The sequence below is a fragment of the Phyllobates terribilis genome, unplaced genomic scaffold (assembly GCF_046119375.1).
Source record: "Phyllobates terribilis strain yellow unplaced genomic scaffold, ASM4611937v1 Scaffold_5__5_contigs__length_657084704, whole genome shotgun sequence".
Lineage (NCBI taxonomy): Eukaryota > Metazoa > Chordata > Amphibia > Anura > Dendrobatidae > Phyllobates > Phyllobates terribilis.
This window is the reverse complement of record NW_027362765.1, coordinates 371,112,303-371,134,663: the sequence shown is the minus strand read 5'-3', so window position 1 is coordinate 371,134,663 and position 22,361 is coordinate 371,112,303. Positions and strand designations below refer to the sequence as shown.

General features: G+C 46.2%; 1 protein-coding gene across 1 annotated transcript; it reads right to left on the bottom strand.

Moving 5' to 3' along the window:
• Positions 1 to 3,322: 3,322 nt before the first annotated feature.
• Positions 3,323 to 20,691, bottom strand: CASP2 (caspase 2). The gene is made up of 11 exons (XM_073684771.1): positions 20,421 to 20,691; positions 13,144 to 13,288; positions 12,213 to 12,371; positions 11,806 to 11,860; positions 10,285 to 10,373; positions 9,905 to 10,078; positions 8,893 to 9,021; positions 7,363 to 7,453; positions 7,069 to 7,215; positions 6,706 to 6,815; positions 3,323 to 6,545 (listed from the first exon to the last, which is right to left on the bottom strand). The coding sequence occupies exons 2-11, from the start codon at positions 13,285 to 13,287 to the stop codon at positions 6,417 to 6,419; spliced, it is 1,227 nt and encodes a 408-aa protein (XP_073540872.1). The 5' UTR covers position 13,288; positions 20,421 to 20,691; the 3' UTR covers positions 3,323 to 6,416.
• Positions 20,692 to 22,361: the final 1,670 nt, after the last annotated feature.

Genomic DNA, 22,361 nt, shown 5'->3' with positions numbered 1-22,361 from the left:
CGCCGGGTGAGCCGCGGCCGGCACTCGCGCGCGTCCTTCTCTATGGCAACGACGCACCCCCGGATGTTGTCATCCGACACTTCCGGTATGTGCGCGTGCCATGATGGGCGGCGCGCGATTGCCGCTGCCGCCGTGACCCCGGCGCATGCGCCCTTATGCCCGACCCTCGTGGCAGCCATATTATAGTGGTCACATGACTGTTCATGTGACCACTTAAGGTCCTATAAATATGGGTCCTTATGTACCATGCACTACGTGCCTCTTGATAAAGCCACACGCGAAACGCGCTTCGAGGCCCCTGGTGGATGTCCTTTGTTTGCCTCTCTTTGCCCCACACACTCGGGAGAGTTAGCAATCAGCTTGGTGAGTGCCCTGACCTACCCATTACTATGGTCCCCCATTTGGGAACTATATTTAAGGGTTATATTACCTCGCCTCTCTGGTTGTGATCTAATACTCTCCTGTTGGTTCCACCCTTACTGTTTACTCTTGCTTGTCTTCTCCCCCTTTCTGTTTTCTCCCTCTTTACTCTTCCTCTTGTGGATTTTATTGGGACATATTGTACCCTGGTACACATATATCTAAGGGGGCTCTGAAGTTGTTATGGGAGTTTTTCCTGTCTTGATCCAATATCTACCCATTGTCTTAATGTTTATAAGTATTTATACAATTTTTGTATCACTTCTGTATACCCTTTCTAATTAACTAATACACTTTGCTGTTTTCTGCCATCATTACTCATTTTCGCGGTTTCTCAGGCCTGTGCCTCTGTTGTCATGCCTGCCTGCACTCCCCCCGGCCCCAACAGGAGCCCGCAGCAGGGCTGGGGTCTCTGAATTCAGGCGCAGTGTGCTGGCTATTGGGAGCTGCAGAGTGCTGCCTGTACAGGCCCTACCTGAGGCGTTTCAACCTAATACCCCCAGAGGGGTATTAGGGAGGTGTTGCTGTCACCATCAGGGGGCTATATCCTCGCCTCGACCTCAACCCAGAAACCAAAAGGAATTGGGGAAGGAGGGGGGTCTCGACTTCGAACCAGCACCCGAGGGGCTGGGGAAAGAGCGACATGGGGAATAGCCATCTCGACTTCAACCGTGCACCCTCTAATAAGGGGTTGAGGAAGGAGCCATGCCGGGAGTCTCGCAGAGACCCACTTTTCTTCATCTGTAATCCCGTCGATGAAAACGGAGTAAAAGTTTTAGGTGTGCCTCCTATGCGACACTAAGCAAAAACTGGAGAAGGCTGACGCCGTCCAGGGGCGTATACTGCAGAGGAGGAGCCACAGTTATTCTTTTTCAGATTATGCATAGTGTCGCCTCCTAGTGGACAGCAGCATAACACCCATGGTCCTGTGTCCCCCAATGAGGCGACAGAGTAAAGTATATACATTTTAAATGACTTACAGAAATGAGAATTAAAAATAAATAAATAATCTGGGTCTCATTTTCCCGAACCTCTGTTATTATTTTTCCATTGATGGAGTGGTTTATTTTGTGGTGAGGGGTAGTTTTTTTCTGGTACCACTTTTGGATACAAAATAACTTTCGATGGCATTTTTATGGGAAGGTGCTGCGACCCTAAAAAAATACAATTCTATCATTGATTTTTTTTTTTGTCATTTTGTTTAGCTTACGGGTAAAATAATTTTACATTTTCTTAGATTGAACTGTTACAGACACATCAATACCGAATGTCTATTTTTTAAATTTATTTTTGAAACTTATTTTATATTTCAGTTCCCTTAGTGGACTTAACCTACGATTGTTTGATCACTTGTTCCATATAGTGGTTAAACTGCAGCGATGGAGCTAGTTTGCCATTATATTTTATTAAAAATGGGAGCAAATCGTCAATAAAACACCTAATATCCCTTTGTGTTTCAATTCCTCACCACTTTCAAGATCTCTGGTTGCTGGAAGTAAATTGGGGAAATTCTCCATCAGGTGGAAACCTCTTCCTCGTCTGTCTTGTTTGGACATTTTTTTTTTCTCATTGTATCTGTAGGGTTATTAATACTTCTGCCATCTGAGGGTTTGTTACGGTCACATTCAGTCAGGACGATCCTCTGCACTGCACTAAATCATTGTAGCAAACTAAATAGGACTGTTTAATAAGACGCTGTGCACTCACTGCTGCTGATCGATCTCTGCCAGTACTCTGTCTCCCTCTGCTGGACGAGACTGGGTACTGGGATAATAGATCCCTCTGCGTGTAATGACTCTATATAATAGATCCCTCTGCGTGTAATGACTCTATATAATAGATCCCTCTGTGTCTAATGACTCTATATAATAGATCCCTCTGTGTCTAATGACTCTATATAATAGATCCCTCTGTGTCTAATGACTCTATATAATAGATCCCTCTGTGTCTAATGACTCTATATAATAGATCCCTCTGTGTCTAATGACTCTATATAATAGATCCCTCTGTGTCTAATGACTCTATATAATAGATCCCTCTGTGTCTAATGACTCTATATAATAGATCCCTCTGCGTGTAATGACTCTATATAATAGATCCCTCTGCGTGTAATGACTCTATATAATAGATCCCTCTGCGTGTAATGACTCTATGTAATAGATCCCTCTGCGTGTAATGACTCTATATAATAGATCCCTCTGCGTGTAATGACTCTATATAATAGATCCCTCTGTGTGTAATGACTCTATATAATAGATTCCTCTGTGTGTAATGACTCTATATAATAGATCCCTCTGTGTGTAATGACTCTATATAATAGACCCCTCTGTGTGTAATGACTCTATATAATAGACCCCTCTGTGTGTAATGACTCCATATAATATATCCCTGTGTGTAATGACTCTATATAATAGATCACTCTGTGTGTAATGACTCTATATAATAGATCCCTCTGTGTGTAATGACTCTATATAATAGATCCCTGTCTGTAATGACTCTATATAATAGATCCCTCTGTGTGTAATGACTCCATATAATATGAGTTTCACTTTTTGTATTGAAGAACTAAAATAAATTAACTTTTTGATGATATTCTAATTTAGTGAGATGCCCCTGTATATGGATAAATTCACACTATAAACAATGTACCTGGTATATTCCATTGTCTTAAATTTATGTAAAGTGCAGGCTGGAAACCGAACCCGGCGTCATCGGCTCCTGCGGTCGTTACACCCGTTCTCCATTGTGTGTTTAGCCTGATAGCAAAGAGAAGCGTCGGGACTGCAGGATCCGACTGCAGGATCCGACTACACGGGGTTTGTTTGCAGTCTGTTGCCATGGAAACACACGGGACTTCACAGAACTTTTGAAAACTGTAAGAAAGTTTCACCCCCAGAAAAAGTAAGTTATAAAAAAAAAAGATTTATTCAACCAGTATAGAATCACTTTCTCTTTTACTTCTTAACGGAGATGCATTGTGACACGTACCGGCGGTGTTACGTGACCACAACGCCGTGTTTGGCAGAATATAAAACAATACAGAGCGCGGCAGTGACAGAAGCGAGAAAAGTCCTGAGATACAGACGTAGGAAGAGGCCTCGTAGTCACACGAATCGCTCAAACCAGCGGCAGCTAGGAATGTGCAAAATACAGCGTATGGGAAGGAGCCTGGGGCCCCGCCCCTGCAGTACGGGGAGGAGCCTAGTGTCCCACCCCCTGCAGTATGGGGAGGAGCCTGGGGCCCTGCCCCTGCAGTACGGGGAGGAGCCTGGGACCCCACCCCCTGCAGTACGGGGAGGAGCCTAGTGTCCCACCCCCTGCAGTATGGGGAGGAGCCTGGGACCCCACCCCCTGCAGTACGGGGAGGAGCCTGGGGCCCCGCCCCTGCAGTACGGGGAGGAGCCTAGTGTCCCACCCCCTGCAGTACAGGGAGGAGCCTGGGGCCCCGCCCCCGCAGTACGGGGAGGAGCCTAGTGTCCCACCCCCTGCAGTACAGGGAGGAGCCTAGTGTCCCACCCCCTGCAGTACGGGGAGGAGCCTGGGGCCCCGCCCCTGCAGTACGGGGAAGAGCCTGGGGCCCCACCCCCTGCAGTACAGGGAGGAGCCTGGGGCCCCACCCCCTGCAGTACAGGGAGGAGCCTGGGGCCCCACCCCCTGCAGTACAGGGAGGAGCCTGGGGCCCCATCCCTGGAGTATGGGGAGGAGCCTGGGGCCCCGCCCCTGCAGTACGGGGATGAGCCTAGTGTTCCACCCCCAGCAGTATGGAGAGGAGCCTAGTGTCCCACCCCCTGCAGTATGGGGAGGAGCCTAGTATCCCACCCCCCTGCATACCACAAGCGCATGGCACAGCCGGCATCAGGGGCCGCCGATACTTTTTTAGTTTTAAATTTTCAAATGAAAAAATTCAGAACTCATTTAGCCTAAAACGTAAAAAGGGACCTCCATGATGACGGTGGCCGAATCTGTCGCCATTTTCAGGTCGTATTTTTTTTTGCATAATAATTGCAGAATATTTCTGCAAAGACACACCTGCACCGGAGACCAAGCCGTAATCCTCAAAGGAGGTCCCTCTATGCTCCACCAAAAACTGCAAGCTCAGGTAAGACTACATTGGACCTCAATATAAACTATCCTTATGCACATAATAGTCTAGGAAGCGGAGATATGGGGGGGCTGTTTGCCGAAGTCCTTCCTGCCATAAAGGAGCTGCCATGACATAGAACGAAGCAGTCGCTGGGATTTTCACAGTAACGGATAAATCCGCTCCCCGTATCTCAGCTTCCTACATAAGAAGGGGATAGATAAAGCAGGACTACAGCCGACACCCCCATTACACAGCCCCCCACAAAAGTTACATTACAGAAGTGGAAATGAGAGAGCGTTGCAGGGTGACCCCATCCACCATACAGCTTCGCATATCTCAGCTTTCTGAAGCCTAGTCTGACATGGAGAAAAATAAAAGGATAAATAAAACAGCATTGTAGGGTGAGAACGTCATCATACAGCTCCTTATATCTCAGCTTCCTGCAACTTTTGAAATAGGATATTGGGGTTTCCTGCAATCACCTCTGCGCTTTTGAGTGGAGTTAGGCTTTAAAATGAAGGAACGTTAATTATCTAAAGTGCAAGAAATACAATTGAAATACACAGAAAGTATAACAAAGTCGCCGCCATCGGCAGGAACATCTGAAGTTTTCCCCCTGCAGTTGACATGAAATAAAAGTTAAAAGTACAACTCGAGGGCAGAACCTGGGTCAGAAGGAAAAAGGAATTCGGGAGATCCACGAGCCGGCATCGGAGGTTCCTAAGTCCTACGGCAATCCAGACATGATGAGGGTTGTAGTTTTTACGTTAGGCAGAGAGTCACCTGCGGCCATCGACAGAAGACCGTCCGTGATCAATAAACTTCACATCCCTATGGAGACCCCGCGACATGTAGGGAGCAGTGTGGGGGGATTGTCATATATGAGCCAGATAGAAAAAGTCGGTGGCAGAGGGATATACGGAGAAAGGAATCGGTGAAGATCCCAAAATACTGACTCAAGAGTCCAGCTCACCCATGAGGTCGGCCGATCCCTCATACAGCATCCGAATATAGCCGCCATGTGGTAGAAAAACTCCTTCCGTTGTAAATAATTTTTTGCCCTGCTTTGTGTTGTTCCTCTGTTAATCCTCTTGGAAATGTAATAAATCGTCACCGTCAGCAGAGATTGGACACTGACTATGAACAGACGCCCGCTAAAACTCCAGGAGGAACAACAGAAGAAAGACAACAAATTCTAAGAATAGATTAAAAAAAAAAAAAATAATTAATTAATTTTGCAGAAAAGCAAAAATTTACTCAAACCTACGAGTCAGAAGAGGGGCCTAGACCCGCTTAAAAGAAATGGAAAAAAAAAAAAAAAAAATTGTAAAAACTACAACTTGCTAAAACAATTCAGTCTATGAAAGCAAAAAAAAAAAAAATGCGATTGCTAGAGGTCTGCGCCCCGGACCACCACTAAAGAAAACTTACAACATGTGGCAAAAGTTAACAATACAATACAATACAGTACAGTAAGCGAGAATACCTCCGCCATTGGTTGCAAAATCCTGGGGATGCCCCGTTAGACCAAATTCACACTGGCTGTAAGTGCAATAAAAATATATGATTTCTGGTCCAATTACTTTTTGCTTCCTTTGAAATAATGGCAGAAAATAAAATGCAGCAAAAAAAAAAAAAATCATTGCCTAGCGGCCCTGCATAAAGGGAATGCAAATCTGGCCCCTGAATAATATGGAATATATAGAGCAGCGCACCAGACGAATGTCACATACTGCACCCAGTGTGAACGCGGCCTGTCCAGGAATGTAATCTGTGTGAAGGTGCCTCAATGCTTCTTGGAAAATACACCCATCCAAAAAAGGGGCAAGGAGACAATACAAAAGTGGAAGACATGGATAGAAGATGTAAAAATAAAGCCATTGTATGCAGGACAGAAGTGCAGGTCCGCGGGTCACAGGGGGAACCCTGGGAACAAGTACAGGTCTCGGCACAGGGTGCTGCTGTACTCGGACATCTCTTTGCAGCGGTCGTACTCGGTCCCTGGGGCGTGCCCCTCTCGCTTTTTAATGCGGTCATTCACCTATAGAGGACAGAAGGGCACACATTAGGGGTTATTACTCTATGGGACGCCGGCTGTTAAGGTTGCTAAAGTGAAGGTTTGGCCAGCGACGCCGATGATGCACTGCGATCAGGGGGTCACACGAGGGGTTCAGAAACACTTGCAATAAATAAGGTCTCACCTTAACCAGCATGTCAGCTACATGCGTGTCCTTGGCATGTTTGGAGAACACATCAGTGAGATCTTGAATGAACCACGATCCGTGCTTTGTGTTGCGAAGTGATACCGTACCTAAAAGGATGTCACGGATTGTATGAATTACACAAACCTATATACATATAACCAACAATGAAAGGACATACATTTCTGATCCGGAGATTACATCTTACATTAAGCTCCAGAACTACACTCAATTTTTAGTACATTTTTTACACCTTCACTAATGCACTCACTTGAGCTGCATGTAGGAGATGTAATGACTAGAGAAAGTTTGCAGGGTAAAATAAAGAGTAGCCTACAATTTTAGTTGATGTTTTGTGCTCACCCTTCAGACAGGCGTAGGCGCAGATCATGTCAGACTGGGTGGGCAGCCGGATCCTCTTATCCTCTCTCCCCGCGTCACTCTGCTCACGACCAGGAGATCCGGTCTGCTCTCGTCCGTCTCGCTGGTCCACGCCTCGATCCGTCTCGTCTATTGCAAGTTACATATAAAAACCAAAAACATTCTTGGAAACTCCAGGAGAAGGAAAAAAATAAGTTTAAAAAGTGGAGAGGATGGACACCCGCTGACAATGTAATGGTGGGTGTGGGACTGTAAGGCCCAGCATGCCGCTCTCACCTCCTCGGCAGGCCTGGATGAAGAACATCTTGGGTTTGTTCTGCAGCTGCGGGCAGTGCGCATTGTCCAACTGGGTGAAGACGTTCTGCAGCTACGGTACAAGGAAAGGATAGAAAACAAACCACAGACTTATAACAGGAGTGTAAAACTATACCGCTGCAAATGTAGTAAAGGATAGAAGAAAAAAATATATATCCTCCATGGGGGGGGGGACGTCTGGTAATGCCACAGCACCAGGGATCAGGATCACAGCTCCGCTACTTAGAGGTCTTATAATGAGGCCGAATTCAGATGTCCGTGTAACACAGACCAAACTCCCCAATTATACAACCCCTGGCAAAAATTATGGAATCACCGGGCTCAGAATTCAGTGATTCCATAATTTGCTCTACTATAGACAGAACAGAGGGAAGAAGAAGGAAGAAGAAGGAAGAAGAAGAAGAAGGAAGAAGAAGAAAGAAGGAAGAAGGAAGAAGGAAGAAGGAAGAAGGAAGAAGGAAGAAGGAAGAAGGAAGAAGGAAGAAGGAAGAAGGAAGAAGAAAGAAGGAAGAAGGAGGAAGAAGGAGGAAGAAGGAGGAAGAAGAAGGAGGAAGAAGGAGGAAGAAGAAGGAGGAAGAAGGAGGAAGAAGGAGGAAGAAGGAGGAAGAAGGAGGAAGAAGAAGAAGGAGGAAGAAGAAGAAGGAAGAAGAAGAAGAAGGAAGAAGAAGGAAGAAGAAGAAGGAAGAAGAAGAAGGAAGAAGAAGAAGGAAGAAGAAGAAGGAAGAAGAAGAAGGAAGAAGAAGAAGGAAGAAGAAGAAGGAAGAAGAAGAAGGAAGAAGAAGAAGGAAGAAGGAAGAAGGAAGAAGGAAGAAGGAAGAAGGAAGAAGGAAGAAGAAAGAAGAAAGAAGGAAGAAGGAGGAAGAAGGAGGAAGAAGAAGGAGGAAGAAGGAGGAAGAAGAAGGAGGAAGAAGGAGGAAGAAGGAGGAAGAAGGAGGAAGAAGAAGAAGGAGGAAGAAGAAGAAGGAAGAAGAAGAAGGAAGAAGAAGAAGGAAGAAGAAGAAGGAAGAAGAAGAAGGAAGAAGAAGAAGGAAGAAGAAGAAGGAAGAAGAAGAAGGAAGAAGAAGAAGGAAGAAGAAGAAGGAAGAAGAAGAAGGAAGAAGAAGAAGGAAGAAGAAGAAGGAAGAAGAAGAAGGAAGAAGAAGAAGAAGGAAGAAGAAGAAGAAGGAAGAAGAAGAAGAAGAAGAAGAAGAAGAAGAAGAAGAAGAAGAAGAAGAAGAAGAAGAAGAAGAAGAAGAAGAAGAAGAAGAAGAAGAAGAAGAAGAAGAAGAAGAAGAAGGAAGAAGGAAGAAGGAAAAGGAAGAAGAAGGAAGAAGGAGAAGGAAGAAGAAGAAGAAGGAAGAAGGAAGAAGAAGAAGAAGGATGAAGAAGAAGAAGGATTAAGAAGAAGGATGAAGAAGAAGGATGAAGAAGAAGGAGAAGAAGGAGAAGAACAAGAACTACTGCAGGGATATTTTTTGGCTCAGTGTGAATATACCCGGCCTTGTGTCTTACCTGTACGAGTTTGCCATCAGATCCGTACACAGCACCATCCACTCCATGGGATAAGATGGCGATGATACAGGAGTCCAGCTGGGAGTGATCGGGCAGTTTGGAGAAATGTTCCAGCTCAGATATCATTTCCTGTAAGAAGAGAACAAGAGGTGATGTTATCGCGGCCTGTACGACACAATCTCATCTGGTTATAATGATCTGACAGGGTAACGCGAGACGGGGAACCGCAGATGTATGGCGCAGAGACATCACGGCGTGTAACCCGAGCGCTGCAGCTCATCAGCCACAAAGGAGCAGTGTTTCCGCTCCATCACACGTGTACCCGATGGCTACAGGAGCTGGAAAACACCAGAATCGGAGCCAATAAGATTTTTTTTTTTTTGACAATTTTTGTAATTAAAAATTTACAAAAATTGTGAGAAAAAAAAAAAAAAACAACGACCCGAACCCTCATTTTTTATATATTTGAAATTGGGGCCAGTCTGAATCCACAAACATTATTGTGCAAGGACAACTTAAAGGGGGTCGTCCTGTTTCAACTATTTTTTTTCCAGCCTACGGGCTCAATGAGGTAGAAAATAACAAACCACATTTTACTTACCAACTCCAGGACCATCGCTGGGTCTCCGCCGCAGCCCTGAGCTCAGTTGTTTGGCTGCAGCGGTGATGTTGCATCAACAGTGCTGCAGCCATCACATACAGAAGAGGCTTGTGCCGTCTGCACTGGCTAAGCTCTTGAGCTCAGTGATTGGCCGTAGCGCTCTCAATGTTACCTCACTGCTGCAGCCAATCAACAAAGCTGGGAGAAGCAGAGAAAGGAATCACTGGACCTGGGGAGGGCAAGTAAAGCCTGTGTTATTGCTGCGAGTCCAGGTCCAAATCACAGGTCTGAAGGCCCAGATCTGCAGCATTAGGTTATTAATTTGGGTCAATGAGACTTGCGATTGGGTCAGTACCAGCAGCAGTATCATGGGCACATGGGCGAGGAAACAGATGCTCCTCATGGCATTACCTGAGCGGTGATGTTGCTGCGCTCCATGACTCTGAAGTTCAGCTGGAAGAACAAAAGTTTCAATACGTTCAGATCCACTTCCCCTCCGTGTCGATAGTCCAGATCCGGAGTGGAGAAGGAGACGTTGCTTATGATCAGGCAGATACCGCGCGGCCGGGTGGTCATCTTGTAGGCCTGAAACCAAAACATGCCCGACTTGTGAAAAGTGTCTGCTCCAGACACAGCGCCACATACGCATACAGGCAATGTCAGGTACTGCAGCTCAGCCTTACATTAATAGATTGTGCAAGAGCTGCAATATCACAAGCAGCCTGTGTACACGAGGGGGCGCAGTTTCTAGGAAATGACATGTATTTATTTTCCAATGTTGATGTACTCACAGATGTGTGATGTGACAGGTAGAAGTTCACAGAGGTCTGAGACACGCTCCCTGGACCGTCGCCGTCATCTATACATCTCTCACAGGGATCTAAGAAAAAAAGACAAGAACATAAAAAGGTGAATAGTGAAATAACCAGTAGCAGTGTCACAGCGTGGACCTGGTGAGTACGGCACCACGAGACTCCTATCAGTGTGTACACGGCATAATACCGCCATATGCAGCTAATCCCTACTGCCAACTGCTTACAGCGCCCCTGTACCCGGCACATCATTGTTGCTCTAGGACGTCTGCAGCACTATCTATAGTCTCGGTAGTAAAGTCGTCCTAACACTTTCCCTATAAACCCTTCCGGACGCTGTCAGTTATGGGTTTTCCTCTCCTTTCAGGTATCATACCTTTTTTATTTCTTTGTTAACGCTGCCGTATGATGGCTTCTTGTGGAGTTTTTTTGCGCCACGAGTTGTAGTTTTGGAAAACAAAATTCATTCATTTTCCCATTGTGGGATCAGCGAGGGCGTTCTTACGAGGTGAGCCGAGGTCCTTACAACGTTTTCATTGCTTCTTGCAGCATTATTTAGTAGAGGTGCAGGGTAACAATGTTTTGGGGGCTTTACAGCGTGGACTGTGGTAATTTTAAACTTTGGTTGTTTGAACTTTTACTAGCACAGTGATACTGAATGTTTTGTTTATACATGGGGGGAAAAAAAAGGGGTGATTTTTTTTTAATTTTCAGTTTAATTATTTTTTTTTTTTTACTTTTTCTCAGTCATCTTGGAGGACTTGAATCTGAAATCAATCACTTGTTTTACATATTTTAATATTGAATATGGCAGCATATAGCTAAAATCATGGGCCTGGGCTTCACAGGAGTATCAACATGGCAGCCATCGTTCAGTCAGAAGCCCCCGAGCTGCCATTGCAAAACCCACAATTGCCTATGAAGGAAAAACAGCGATTGGCGCTGGAAATGGCATGCAACACAGATCTGTAATTTCCCTCGGCATACAATAAAGTGTATTGTATCATGTCGTGCCATAAACGCTGCTGTCAGAGATCAGCAGCAAGCTCTGATCGCTGCTGTCACAGGCATATGCCGGCTTTATAAAACAGCTCAGCTCCAGCTCTATACACCCACAATCTCTTTTTTTTTTTAAGGTGATGGTATATTGCTATGTCTCAGAGGTTAAGCTTCTTCAGATCCTAAGTATATAGGGGACTGTGCGACTTTGTACCACTTCTACAAGAACAGCGGCGCTCCCGGCCACCATGAGAATGGAGCTAAGTTGCAGGGAGCAGTTACATGGTGGGAAGGGAAAAAAAAGGGTCCATTAAATCGTTAGGTCAGTGGGAGCCCCCATTGTTCATGAACTTAGGATATTTCCTAGTGACATGACATTGATTTAATAAGACGGGACCACCCCTTTAACAGATCCAGAGACCTCTGGAGAAAGTCACCTAGAATAACCTTACACGACGACGCTGCCAGTGTCAGCTACTGAGTATGGTAGAGCGGCCTCACCTCGCCAGCGATGGATCCCTCCGTGCTCCTCCACAGATAAAGGAAAGCGGGACTCCTGTAATAAGAGACGATATAGAGATATTCACACATACAGCCTCGGGAAGTTTGTACAAAACTCTATTTAGCCAAGGATCTCTGCAGACTTTATAATGGATCAGGTCCAAGTTACTGAGACTGGAACAAGTTGGTGATGTGGAATAGCATCAGAAAATGCAGGTGGATTCTCAGGGGATCCTGTAGCCATCAAGACATTCCTGGCACATACTTTTAATAAAGCCATAAATGTCACAGATCCTTGGGAGTGACATTGTGTGCGGTGGTTGTTCCCCACCACAGTGATGGCCTTGTGAATTACGAGGCCACATGTCACCAGCAGAGCATTGCCGGTCATACAAGGCCGATCTTACCTCTGGTTTAGGTCTTCTCGTTTGCTGCTCCAACTGTTCAGCCAAGTGCCCCTGATCGGTGTCTCGCAGAGCAGCGCAGAAGATGGAGAAGGCATTGGGTCCTCTCTTAGGGAGCAAATCCAGCAGAGTGCTGTTCTGTCGGAAGCTCACTCCCTTGGACTTGTGGAAAAGAAAAGCAAACGCTAAGCATCTAAACAACATGAGATGTATAGAGGATCTGTCACCTAAACATGCAGCCCCATGTAAGGGACAGGTCCGCTCTCTCATATGTCTCAGTGGCACATTGTGACAGCAGAGCGCACAACGCCACATCGGGAACTACAACTCCGCTCCAGTGATATGTGACTGATCCAACATCACTCAGAGCCTGTGGATAGTTGGGGTGTTGGATTTTTTGGTTTTGTAATGAAGGCAGCCACGTTCTTATGCTCTGCAGCCACGTTCTTATGCTCTGCAGCCACGTTCTTATGCTCTGCAGCCGCTCAATCAGGCAGAATACAAAGCTGCATTTATAACCTTGGGGGAGAATTTATTAAGGTTTTAAAAAGTCGCAAATTTAGCCACATGTTAATTTTGTGCCGAAGGGACACAACAAAACACTACAACATCTCTGTGGCTGTGATATCAGTTGAGCTGCGGAGGACTAAGTGCACGAGTCCGACTAGTAAAGCTTAATGGGATAGACAGCACCGCAAGGTTAAAACGCTGATTTTATTATCATACTGGCTAGAAATCAGCGTTAAATGACAAATGCCACACTGTAATTCGTTAATAGGGGGTAAATCCTGCTGTCGGGTTCCTGAGATCAGAGGTCCTGATGATTACATTGGGGCTGTATACTGGTCACTGTGTCGCTCCTGATCACACGGGGACCTGAGCGATCAGCGGGACGAGTAGGTTTACTCTGTGTCCTCAGCAGATCTCTTCTTACCTGGATCTTTTCTTGCATGTAGGCAGTGAGCACTTTCTTCTCTATCAGATGGTCGATCAGCTCGTCAGGCACCATCTCCTGGATTAACATCACTCTCAGTCTGATGAGGGCATCTTTGTGGTGATCCTGCATCCCACCCAGCATCCTGGAGGCAAAGGGGAAAAAAAAGTTAGAAGCCGGAGTAAGATGTGGCCGCTCAGTGCAGGAATACTACACCTGACATATACACGGCGGAGTAACGTGTGACTGCTCAGATGCTTCATATAGCTGACAGATCAGCCATTCCTGAGCCTCCGGGCAGAAAGCATCACTCACGAGAAGTCCATCTGCTAGTATTTCACAGCGGAGGAGATTAAACCTCGGCAGTCGGGGGAGGGTAAAGTGTGCGAACAATGGATTAAAGGAGACTGGGTCAGATACTTCATTTTTATGAGGGATTGTATTGGAAAAAGAACATGAGAAAAAAGATTCCAAGTGGGGTGAAATGGTGAAAAATATGTCATTACATTGTTTTTTTTTTTATTGCAGCAACTTTGATAAAACAAGTCACAAAAAGTCAGTACCAGTTGGACTTTTTGTGACTTGCTTGGCTAAAGCAGCAGCTCGGAGCGATCTCTGGCTGTGACCTGAGTTGGACCTGATTAGGCTGGTGAGAAAACCCATGTCAGAATGACTTCACTATCCTTTATGAATCATTATCCTAAATCTCTAGTCACCTAGGCTGACTGACAGCTTATCCCTCCTCCCTGCTGCATCTCCACCCACCTAGGCTGACTGACAGCTCATTATCCCTCCTCCCTGCTGCATCTCCGCCCACCTAGGCTGACTGACAGCTCATTATCCCTCCTCCCTGCTGCATCTCCACCCACCTAGGCTGACTGACAGCTCATTATCCCTCCTCCCTGCTGCATCTCCACCCACCTAGGCTGACTGACAGCTCATTATCCCTCCTCCCTGCTGCATCTCCACCCACCTAGGCTGACTGACAGCTCATCATCCTCCTCCCTGCTGCACCTCCACCCACCTAGGCTGACTGACAGCTCATTATCCTCCTCCCTGCTGCACCTCCACCCACCTAGGCTGACTGACAGCTCATTATCCCTCCTCCCTGCTGTATCTCCGCCCACCTAGGCTGACTGACAGCTCATTATCCCTCCTCCCTGCTGCATCTCCACCCACCTAGGCTGACTGACAGCTCATTATCCCTCCTCCCTGCTGCATCTCCACCCATCTAGGCTGACTGACAGCTCATTATCCCTCCTCCCTGCTGCATCTCCACCCATCTAGGCTGACTGACAGCTCATTATCCCTCCTCCCTGCTGCATCTCCACCCACATAGGCTGACTGACAGCTCATTATCCCTCCTCCCTGCTGCATCTCCACCCATCTAGGCTGACTGACAGCTCATTACCCTCCTCCCTGCTGCATCTCCACCGACATAGGCTGACTGACAGCTCATTATACCTCCTCCCTGCTGCTGAATCACCACACAGTACAAGCTGCAGCTGTCAGTCAGGTTGGGAGGTCAAAGACTAAATACACTGACTCATGAGCTCTCTCCTACTTTAGCAGGACTTATTTTACAATCAGTCATTCGGACATAGATTTTCACAATATGAACACCAGCCCCATAAGGTTTAAGAGATCTAAGTAATATCTTAAATAGTTTGCATTGTGAAATCCGCTAACAGATTTTTTTCTTTGTTCTATTTACTGAAGGAGGAAACACGAGATACGAGAGAGGGAAGAAATACAGAAGTGAACCCTGGAGAAGGGCCGGACTGTACTACAACTCTATCATAGCCTGTACTACTCCGCCAACATCCAGGGTCTCTGATCACAACCCACAAAGCAATGTACCGACTCATCGCGATCACATCCCGCTGACGTGAACGCCATCTACTAAGCCGTATAATCATTGCTTTCACTTTGAACATTTTCCTGTTCTCATGAGGCCGCAGCTTTAACCTTTTTTTTTTTGCAGTTAGTTGCAATTTTTTATACTCAGACATTTTTGCTTTCACTGCAAAAATCCAAGGGAAAAAAAAAAAGTGACATGGCGACGGAAAAAAAAAAAAAAAGAAGAAAACCTGTATAAAATACCCTTAGGCCACATGGCAGTTCTGTTCAGGCTTCCATGAGGCCTCAACTCTATGCCTGTGTATTGTACCCCCTCTACTCCTCCCCCCACATTGTAACCTCAAAATTGACAAAAAAAACAACAGTGCAGCATGGCACTCACATCAGACTCTGGATGTACGAAGGTGTAAGGAGCAGCGTGACGACATCCTAAAGCGCCAGACCCCGCAGGACAGGCTGCACCTCACATCAGTCCTTCTCAGCTGTAACACACTTTTTGTTCTCTGTCAAATTTCAGCAGTGTTTTTTTGCCCAAGTTGCAGCCGTGGTTTTCCAAAATCGTTTGCATCAATTTTGCAACCATCTCTGCCCCGTATAAACATGCACGCTTGATCCAGCAGGGTGTGCATGTGCAATATATGTAGAAAGTGGCGCAGACGCATGTCACCATCACTAGAGCTGTTTTTTTTTTGTTGGGGGTGATGTTTAGGCCTGATTTACCTGTTACACATTTGTGGCAGATCTTCCGTACAGCCCCTTTTTTTCAGTTCCAGCTAAGTGAAAGGCTATGTTCACACATGTTGGGTTTTTCAGCGTTTTTTTATGCAAATTTTCAGCTGCGTTTTCCAGTACCAGCAAAGTCTATGAGAAACCAAAAGTCTCTGTTCACACATCGTGGGTTTTTTGTTGTTGCGTTACTTGGTGTCTTGGTTGGGATTTTGGAAAATAAAGCAGGTCACTTCTTTCAGCGTTTTTTTTTCACCCATAGAAAGTAGTGGGTGGTGAAAAAAACGCATCAAAAACGCATAAAAATTTGCTTCAGCGTTTTTGATGGCAAAATTGAATGGGGTTCTTTTTTTTTTTTTTTTTTTTTAACAGAACTTTATGTACATGCATAAATAGAGACAGAAGGACAGTATAAAAATAGCTGAAAAAAAAGTTTTTGACGCAGCTGATTTCCTGCCAGAGACTAGGTTTTGCTGCAGGTTTGTGAGACTGAAAAACCCAACATGTGTGAACATAGCCTAAGAGTTAATTTAATACCTGATCTGATTGAGGTTATAACACTGTTCTGGCACTGCTCTGTTGCATTTTGTTTGTTTGTTTTTTCACATAAAAATACAAGGTATGTGTGAATTTTAGATGCAGAAAAGCTGTAGTTTAGAAATGGGTGAGTAAAATCAGACCCAAACATGCACCATGTGAACGTGGCATTTGCAGTGGCGAGCGGTGTTGTTGGCATTATATCTGCACACATCTCATGGGCCACTGATCTCTCACAAGCAGCGCCAGAAAACCCCTTTGTGGCGGCTTTATATCACTTTTTTCTCATCTAAAGATGCCAATGCGGGAATTCTGCAACCGAAACCCACCTCCATGCAGCCCTGCAATCCCCAAAATGCAAACAAGGGAACTTCATTAGTAGATCTGTCCAATAAACCTGTAATATGGGTGAAGTTCTCTAATCTCTTCTACCCATTACTGAACTGTAATATACTATTACAACACGCAGGCCGCGAGGGGTGGAACAAAGAAACTACAAGTACAAAGCCAGAAAGGAAAACAATAACTGATGAGAAAGAGGAAGCGAGTAATGGAGGGTGAGAGAAGAGAGGAAGAGGAGTGGGGAGGGGAAGTGGCAGCAGAAAGGAAGAGGAGTGGGGAGGGGAAGTGGCAGCAGAAAGGAAGAGGAGTGGGGAGGGGAAGTGGCAGCAGCCAGGACAGGGCTGAAGTCTTAAAAGGGCCCTCTAACAATCCGGTATGCCTGTATTTGCACCACGTTTTTGTTGTATGTTTTATACATTTTTTTGTCACGGTTCTTTTCCAAAATTATATAGTAAACATAGAAAAAAAAAAAAGTAATAAGTTCCATGACATAAGAATCACATGCAGCCGCTTATCTCCCCCGAGGTGTCAATATGAGAACCATATGTCCTCCGGCTTCCAAAACCTCCTCTCCCCGAGTCCCCCAAGTGTCCGGCTCCAGCCTCGCTCAGCACTGATCGTGGACACATCAGGTCACGGCTTGATCTGTTCCTGATTCATTATTTGCAGATGTTTTACTCCTTTATCCTGTATGTCACTGGGCGCTTTTATGGTTACTATGATCTCGTCACACTGTGACTGCACTTTGTTTTTAATAACATTTGCAGTATAAGACAGATAAGTAGAAGCGCAGCTCCCTTCTGTGACTAACGATGCCAGAGCCGATCTCTGAGCAGGACAGGAGGGGTGTCAGCACCTCCACCACCTCTGAGATTTCTAAAAGTTCTCAGAAAGTGCAACCACCAAAACTCCTCCAAATCCACCATAATAATAAGAACCTACCAGACCACTGATTTCCAGTAGGAACCAAATCTGGGGCATGCCGATCTCTCTCCACCCCACCCTCTTTCTAACACCAGAGATAGTCTGTCTCATGCACACCTTGCTTGTTTTTTCCTTGCAGATTTAAATCTGCAGCGTCAATTGATTCTGAGTTTTTGCTCCAGATTTCACCCTTACTAAGGAAAGGGGAAAAAATGTGCAACAAAACACGTGTAAAAAAAGAAAACTGACAAAACCACACGTATTTTACAGAGCTTTCATTTAATTTATTTTTATTGCGAAGACATCAGGATTTGCAGTAGAATTTGTTGCTGCAAATCCTGAGCGTGTGCACACAGCCTTAGGGTTATGTGCGCTTGCTGTCTTTTAGATGCCGGCAGACCTGCTGCGTTTTGGTCAGGTTGCTTCTTTTAGCCACTTCATGGTTTTCGAAGCCTGAAGCAAAGAAGCCCGAGTGTGTGCGCAGAAAGACGCTCTGACACTGCGATGCACGCTCATTCTTTTTAGCATTACCCCTTAGGAGGTCACTTTACACTAAAGGTCTGTATGACCAAACTCAACATATCACCTGTACTAAAAAGGAGCCGCACTAGGGGGGGCTGTGGAGTCGGGGCTGGCTTTGGGTGCAGTGCAGGGACAATTTATGCCCTTTTAACACAAAGGCTATGTGCCCACGACGCAGAAATGGTGCGGATTTTTCCTGAGCGTTTCTGCATCTCCCTGGCAGAAAAAACGCATGCGGATTGTACATAGGGACTGTACATGCGGACTGTACATGCGTTTTTCCTGCCAGGGACAAGCGGAAGTGAAGCGTTCTTCACATGCATTTCCGCATGCGGGTTGTCAAGCGCTTTCCAAGCGATTTTAGCATCACTTGGAAAAGTGCTTGACAACTTGGTCACACTATATAAATCCATGCAACCAGCATGGCTTTATATAGTGTGACCAAGTTAATAGTTAAAAAAAAGAATAAAAATGGTAAAAAATAAAAAACATTATACTCACCTTCTGATGGCCCCCGGTCTCCTTCTCCGGTGGTGTAAAAGGACCTTCCATGACATAATTTAGTCATGTGACAGGTCACACGACCACCGACGTCATGGAAGGTCCTTTTCCACCATTGCGAGCCACCGGGGAGCCAGGACGTATCACTAAGGAGACCAGGGGCCATCAGAAAGAGAGTATAATGTGTTTTTTTATTTTCATTGGTTTTTTTTTTTTACAGGTACTATGGTACCCGGATCTGATGAGAGTCTCCTGTCCTCCAGACCCGGGTACCATCCGCACATTGAATCACTTAATATCCACATGTGCACATGTAGTCATGCGCATATTATGCGATTCAATGCAAGTCAATGGAGGCGAAAATGCTGCGATTACGCAAAATAATTGGTAGTGCTGCGTTTTTTTCCGCAATGATAATCCGCAGCGGAAATTTCCGCAGCATCTGCACAGCACATGTGGATTATCATTGGGAACATGGCAGACCTTCTACCAAGCGTTTTTTAAGCGTTTCTGCTGCCGAATTGTCGCTGCGGAAACGCTTAGAAAAAGCATCGTGGGCACACAGCCTTAAAGAGATTGTCCAACACTTCCATTTTGATGAACCTTGAGGAAAGGTGATCAGTAAGTGATTATTATTATATACAGTATATATCTGTACCCCAGGTCTGACTATGCTATATACAGTATATATCTGTACCCCAGGTCTGACTATGCTATGTACAGTATATATATATCTGTACCCCGGGTCTGACTATGCTATGTACAGTATATATATATCTGTACCCCGGGTCTGACTATGCTATGTACAGTATATATATATATCTGTACCCCGGGTCTGACTATGCTATATACAGTATCTACCTGTACCCCGGGTCTGACTATGCTATATACAGTATCTATCTGTACCCCGGGTCTGACTATGCTATATACAGTATCTATCTGTACCCCGGGTCTGACTATGCTATATACAGTATCTACCTGTACCCCGGGTCTGACTATGCTATATACAGTATCTACCTGTACCCCGGGTCTGACTATGCTATATACAGTATCTACCTGTACCCCGGGTCTGACTATGCTATATACAGTATCTACCTGTACCCCGGGTCTGACTATGCTATATACAGTATCTATCTGTACACTGGGGCTGCGGAGCCGGGTCAGACCCCCGATAGTAATTATTCTTCACTCTCGACTCCTTCCTACATTGCCGGTACTTATTTACTGGAGCAAGATGGTTCAGTTTATTGACAAGTTGGAGGAGAAAGTAAAATATACTTATATCAACATTTGTAAACGTATCCAAGTTCCTAATCCAATATCAATAATGGAAATTACACACATTATATATATTTTAGCTGGAGTCGGCACATTTCTATTGACGGGTGTCCTGCAGAAAAAGCGGCCATTGTACAGAGAGCTCAGCAATATATGGGTTACTCCATATCTTACACGGCGGAGAGAGCTCCAGTGCAAAACTATTCACACCCCTCTATCACTCCGGGGGCACAGACCCCCACCATTGCGCCCACAGGTGCGTCCTATTCAGTGACCAGCCCGGACCATCCAGATGGGTGCAATCAGCCGGACCAGGAGCCATCACACCAGTATGCCCGCACACATGGATGCCACGTCCTGACAGAGCCGCCATGTGACAAATATGGCCAGCACCGCTACTACATCACAGAAAATCCAAAAACTTTTTTTTGTTAAACTTTAGAGAATAAAAAACAGACTGGGACCCCAGGAAGCCAAACTAGAGAGCCTGGGCCCCCTGCTATAAGACCCCAACAGGAGACACAACCTGACGCATGCGCGCTTATAGGCAACACCGCTCTACACCACCAGGATGACGTCATGCTCACCTGTCGGTCAAGCAGAGGCAGTCACGCCCACTCGATCACGTGGTGTCATTAACAAAGATAATAATATTAATGCGGCTGATGTGGAGGAGGTTGTGGTAACGGGGGATCCCGGCTGGAGGCGGAGCTCACCCCATTCAGCGCCCGCAGATGGCCGTGAGCTCCCCCGCGACTGAGTCTCCCCTTCACACCGTACACACGATGCCTCCGGTGCTTGTGCGGATTCCTTCCCTCGCAACTGCGCATGCGTCGCCAGCCCTTCCCTCCTCCCTCTCGTCAGAGACAAAGCCTCGACGTCACTGGATTTTCGCGGGCTTTCCACTGATTGGTCCGTTTTAGTTTTTCCCGCGGTTTTCAGGACGACGAAGAAGGAGGAAGTTTGGAGACTCAGAAAGCACAATGGCGCTCAGTGCTGTGTTTGTCCATGGCTGCAGTCCTGACAGAAATAAAGTCAGTCAAGGCCAGTGCTGTCATCGTCTAGTCAAGATAGTGTGGAAATAAAGATGTACAATCCCACATGAGTCCTGGCAGCAGCATGGCCGCGCTCTGAGGCATTTCTCTGACTAAATAGTTTCTGAGGAGAAAAATTAGTAAAAATAAAATGATTTTTCACATGATTGGTTTGAAATGGTCCTAAAGTTACCCCATAATGGCGGCCATAGCGATGGGGAAAACACACATTCACGGCCCCATGACAACACTTGTGGTCATGTCAAAGCCAAGACTTGGGTTCACACTGTGGAGAAAATTATGTGCACCCACCATATTCTCACAGGAGCTTCTCTGACCTATCTAGCTACATAGACATTAATACGGAGCCAGAGCCTGGCATTGTGCTTGGTGATGTACGGCAGACGCAAATACCTTCAGATCTGCGTCATGTGGATGTCTCCCGCTCAGTGCCACCCGCACAGCCTATGTATAGTGGTCACCGGTCAGCACAATGGGCGGTCACCAATAATAGAGGCAGGTGGTCGCACTAGGAGAGTCCACAGTAATGGGGTAATAGATGGAGGCAGGTGGCCGCTCTAGGAGAGTCCATAGTAATGGGGTAAAACATGGAGGCAGGTGGCCGCTCTAGGAGAGTCCGCAGTAATGGGGTAAAACATGGAGGCAGGTGGCCGCTCTAGGAGAGTCCGCAGTAATGGGGTAAAACATGGAGGCAGGTGGCCGCTCTAGGAGAGTCCGCAGTAATGGGGTAAAACATGGAGGCAAGTGGCCGCTCTAGGAGAGTCCGCAGTAATGGGGTAAATCATGGAGGCAAGTGGCCGCTCTAGGAGAGTCCGCAGTAATGGGGTAAAACATGGAGGCAAGTGGCCGCTCTAGGAGAGTCCACAGTAATGGGGTAAATCATGGAGGCAGGTGGCCGCTCTAGGAGAGCCCGCAGTAATGGGGTAAATCATGGAGGCAGGTGGCCGCTCTAGGAGAGTCCACAGTAATGGGGTAAATCATGGAGGCAAGTGGCCGCTCTAGGAGAGTCCCCAGTAATGAGGTAAAACATGGAGGCAGGTGACCGCTCTAGGAGGGTCTGCAGTAATGGGGTAAAACATAGAAGCAGGTGACCGCTCTAGGAGGGTCTGCAGTAATGGGGTAAAACATAGAAGCAGGTGGCCGCTCTAGGAGAGTCCACAGTAATGGGGTAAAACATGGAAGCAGGTGGGTGGCCGCTCTAGGAGAGTCCACAGTAATGGGGTAAAACATGGAAGCAGGTGGGTGGCCGCTCTAGGAGAGTCCACAGTAATGGGGTAAATCATGGAGGCAAGTGGCCGCTCTAGGAGAGTCCCCAGTAATGAGGTAAAACATGGAGGCAGGTGACCGCTCTAGGAGGGTCTGCAGTAATGGGGTAAAACATAGAAGCAGGTGACCGCTCTAGGAGGGTCTGCAGTAATGGGGTAAAACATAGAAGCAGGTGGCCGCTCTAGGAGAGTCCACAGTAATGGGGTA

Coding starts and splice junctions, on each gene's coding strand:
- CASP2 (XM_073684771.1), bottom strand. CDS start 13,287: ATGCTGGGTGGGATGCAGGATCACCACAAAGATGCCCTCATCAGACTG. Junction 10,374..11,805: donor AGGGATCCATCGCTGGCGAG/GTGAGGCCGCTC, acceptor TTTTTTTCTTAG/ATCCCTGTGAGAGATGTATA. Junction 6,546..6,705: donor TAGCTGACATGCTGGTTAAG/GTGAGACCTTAT, acceptor TGTCCTCTATAG/GTGAATGACCGCATTAAAAA.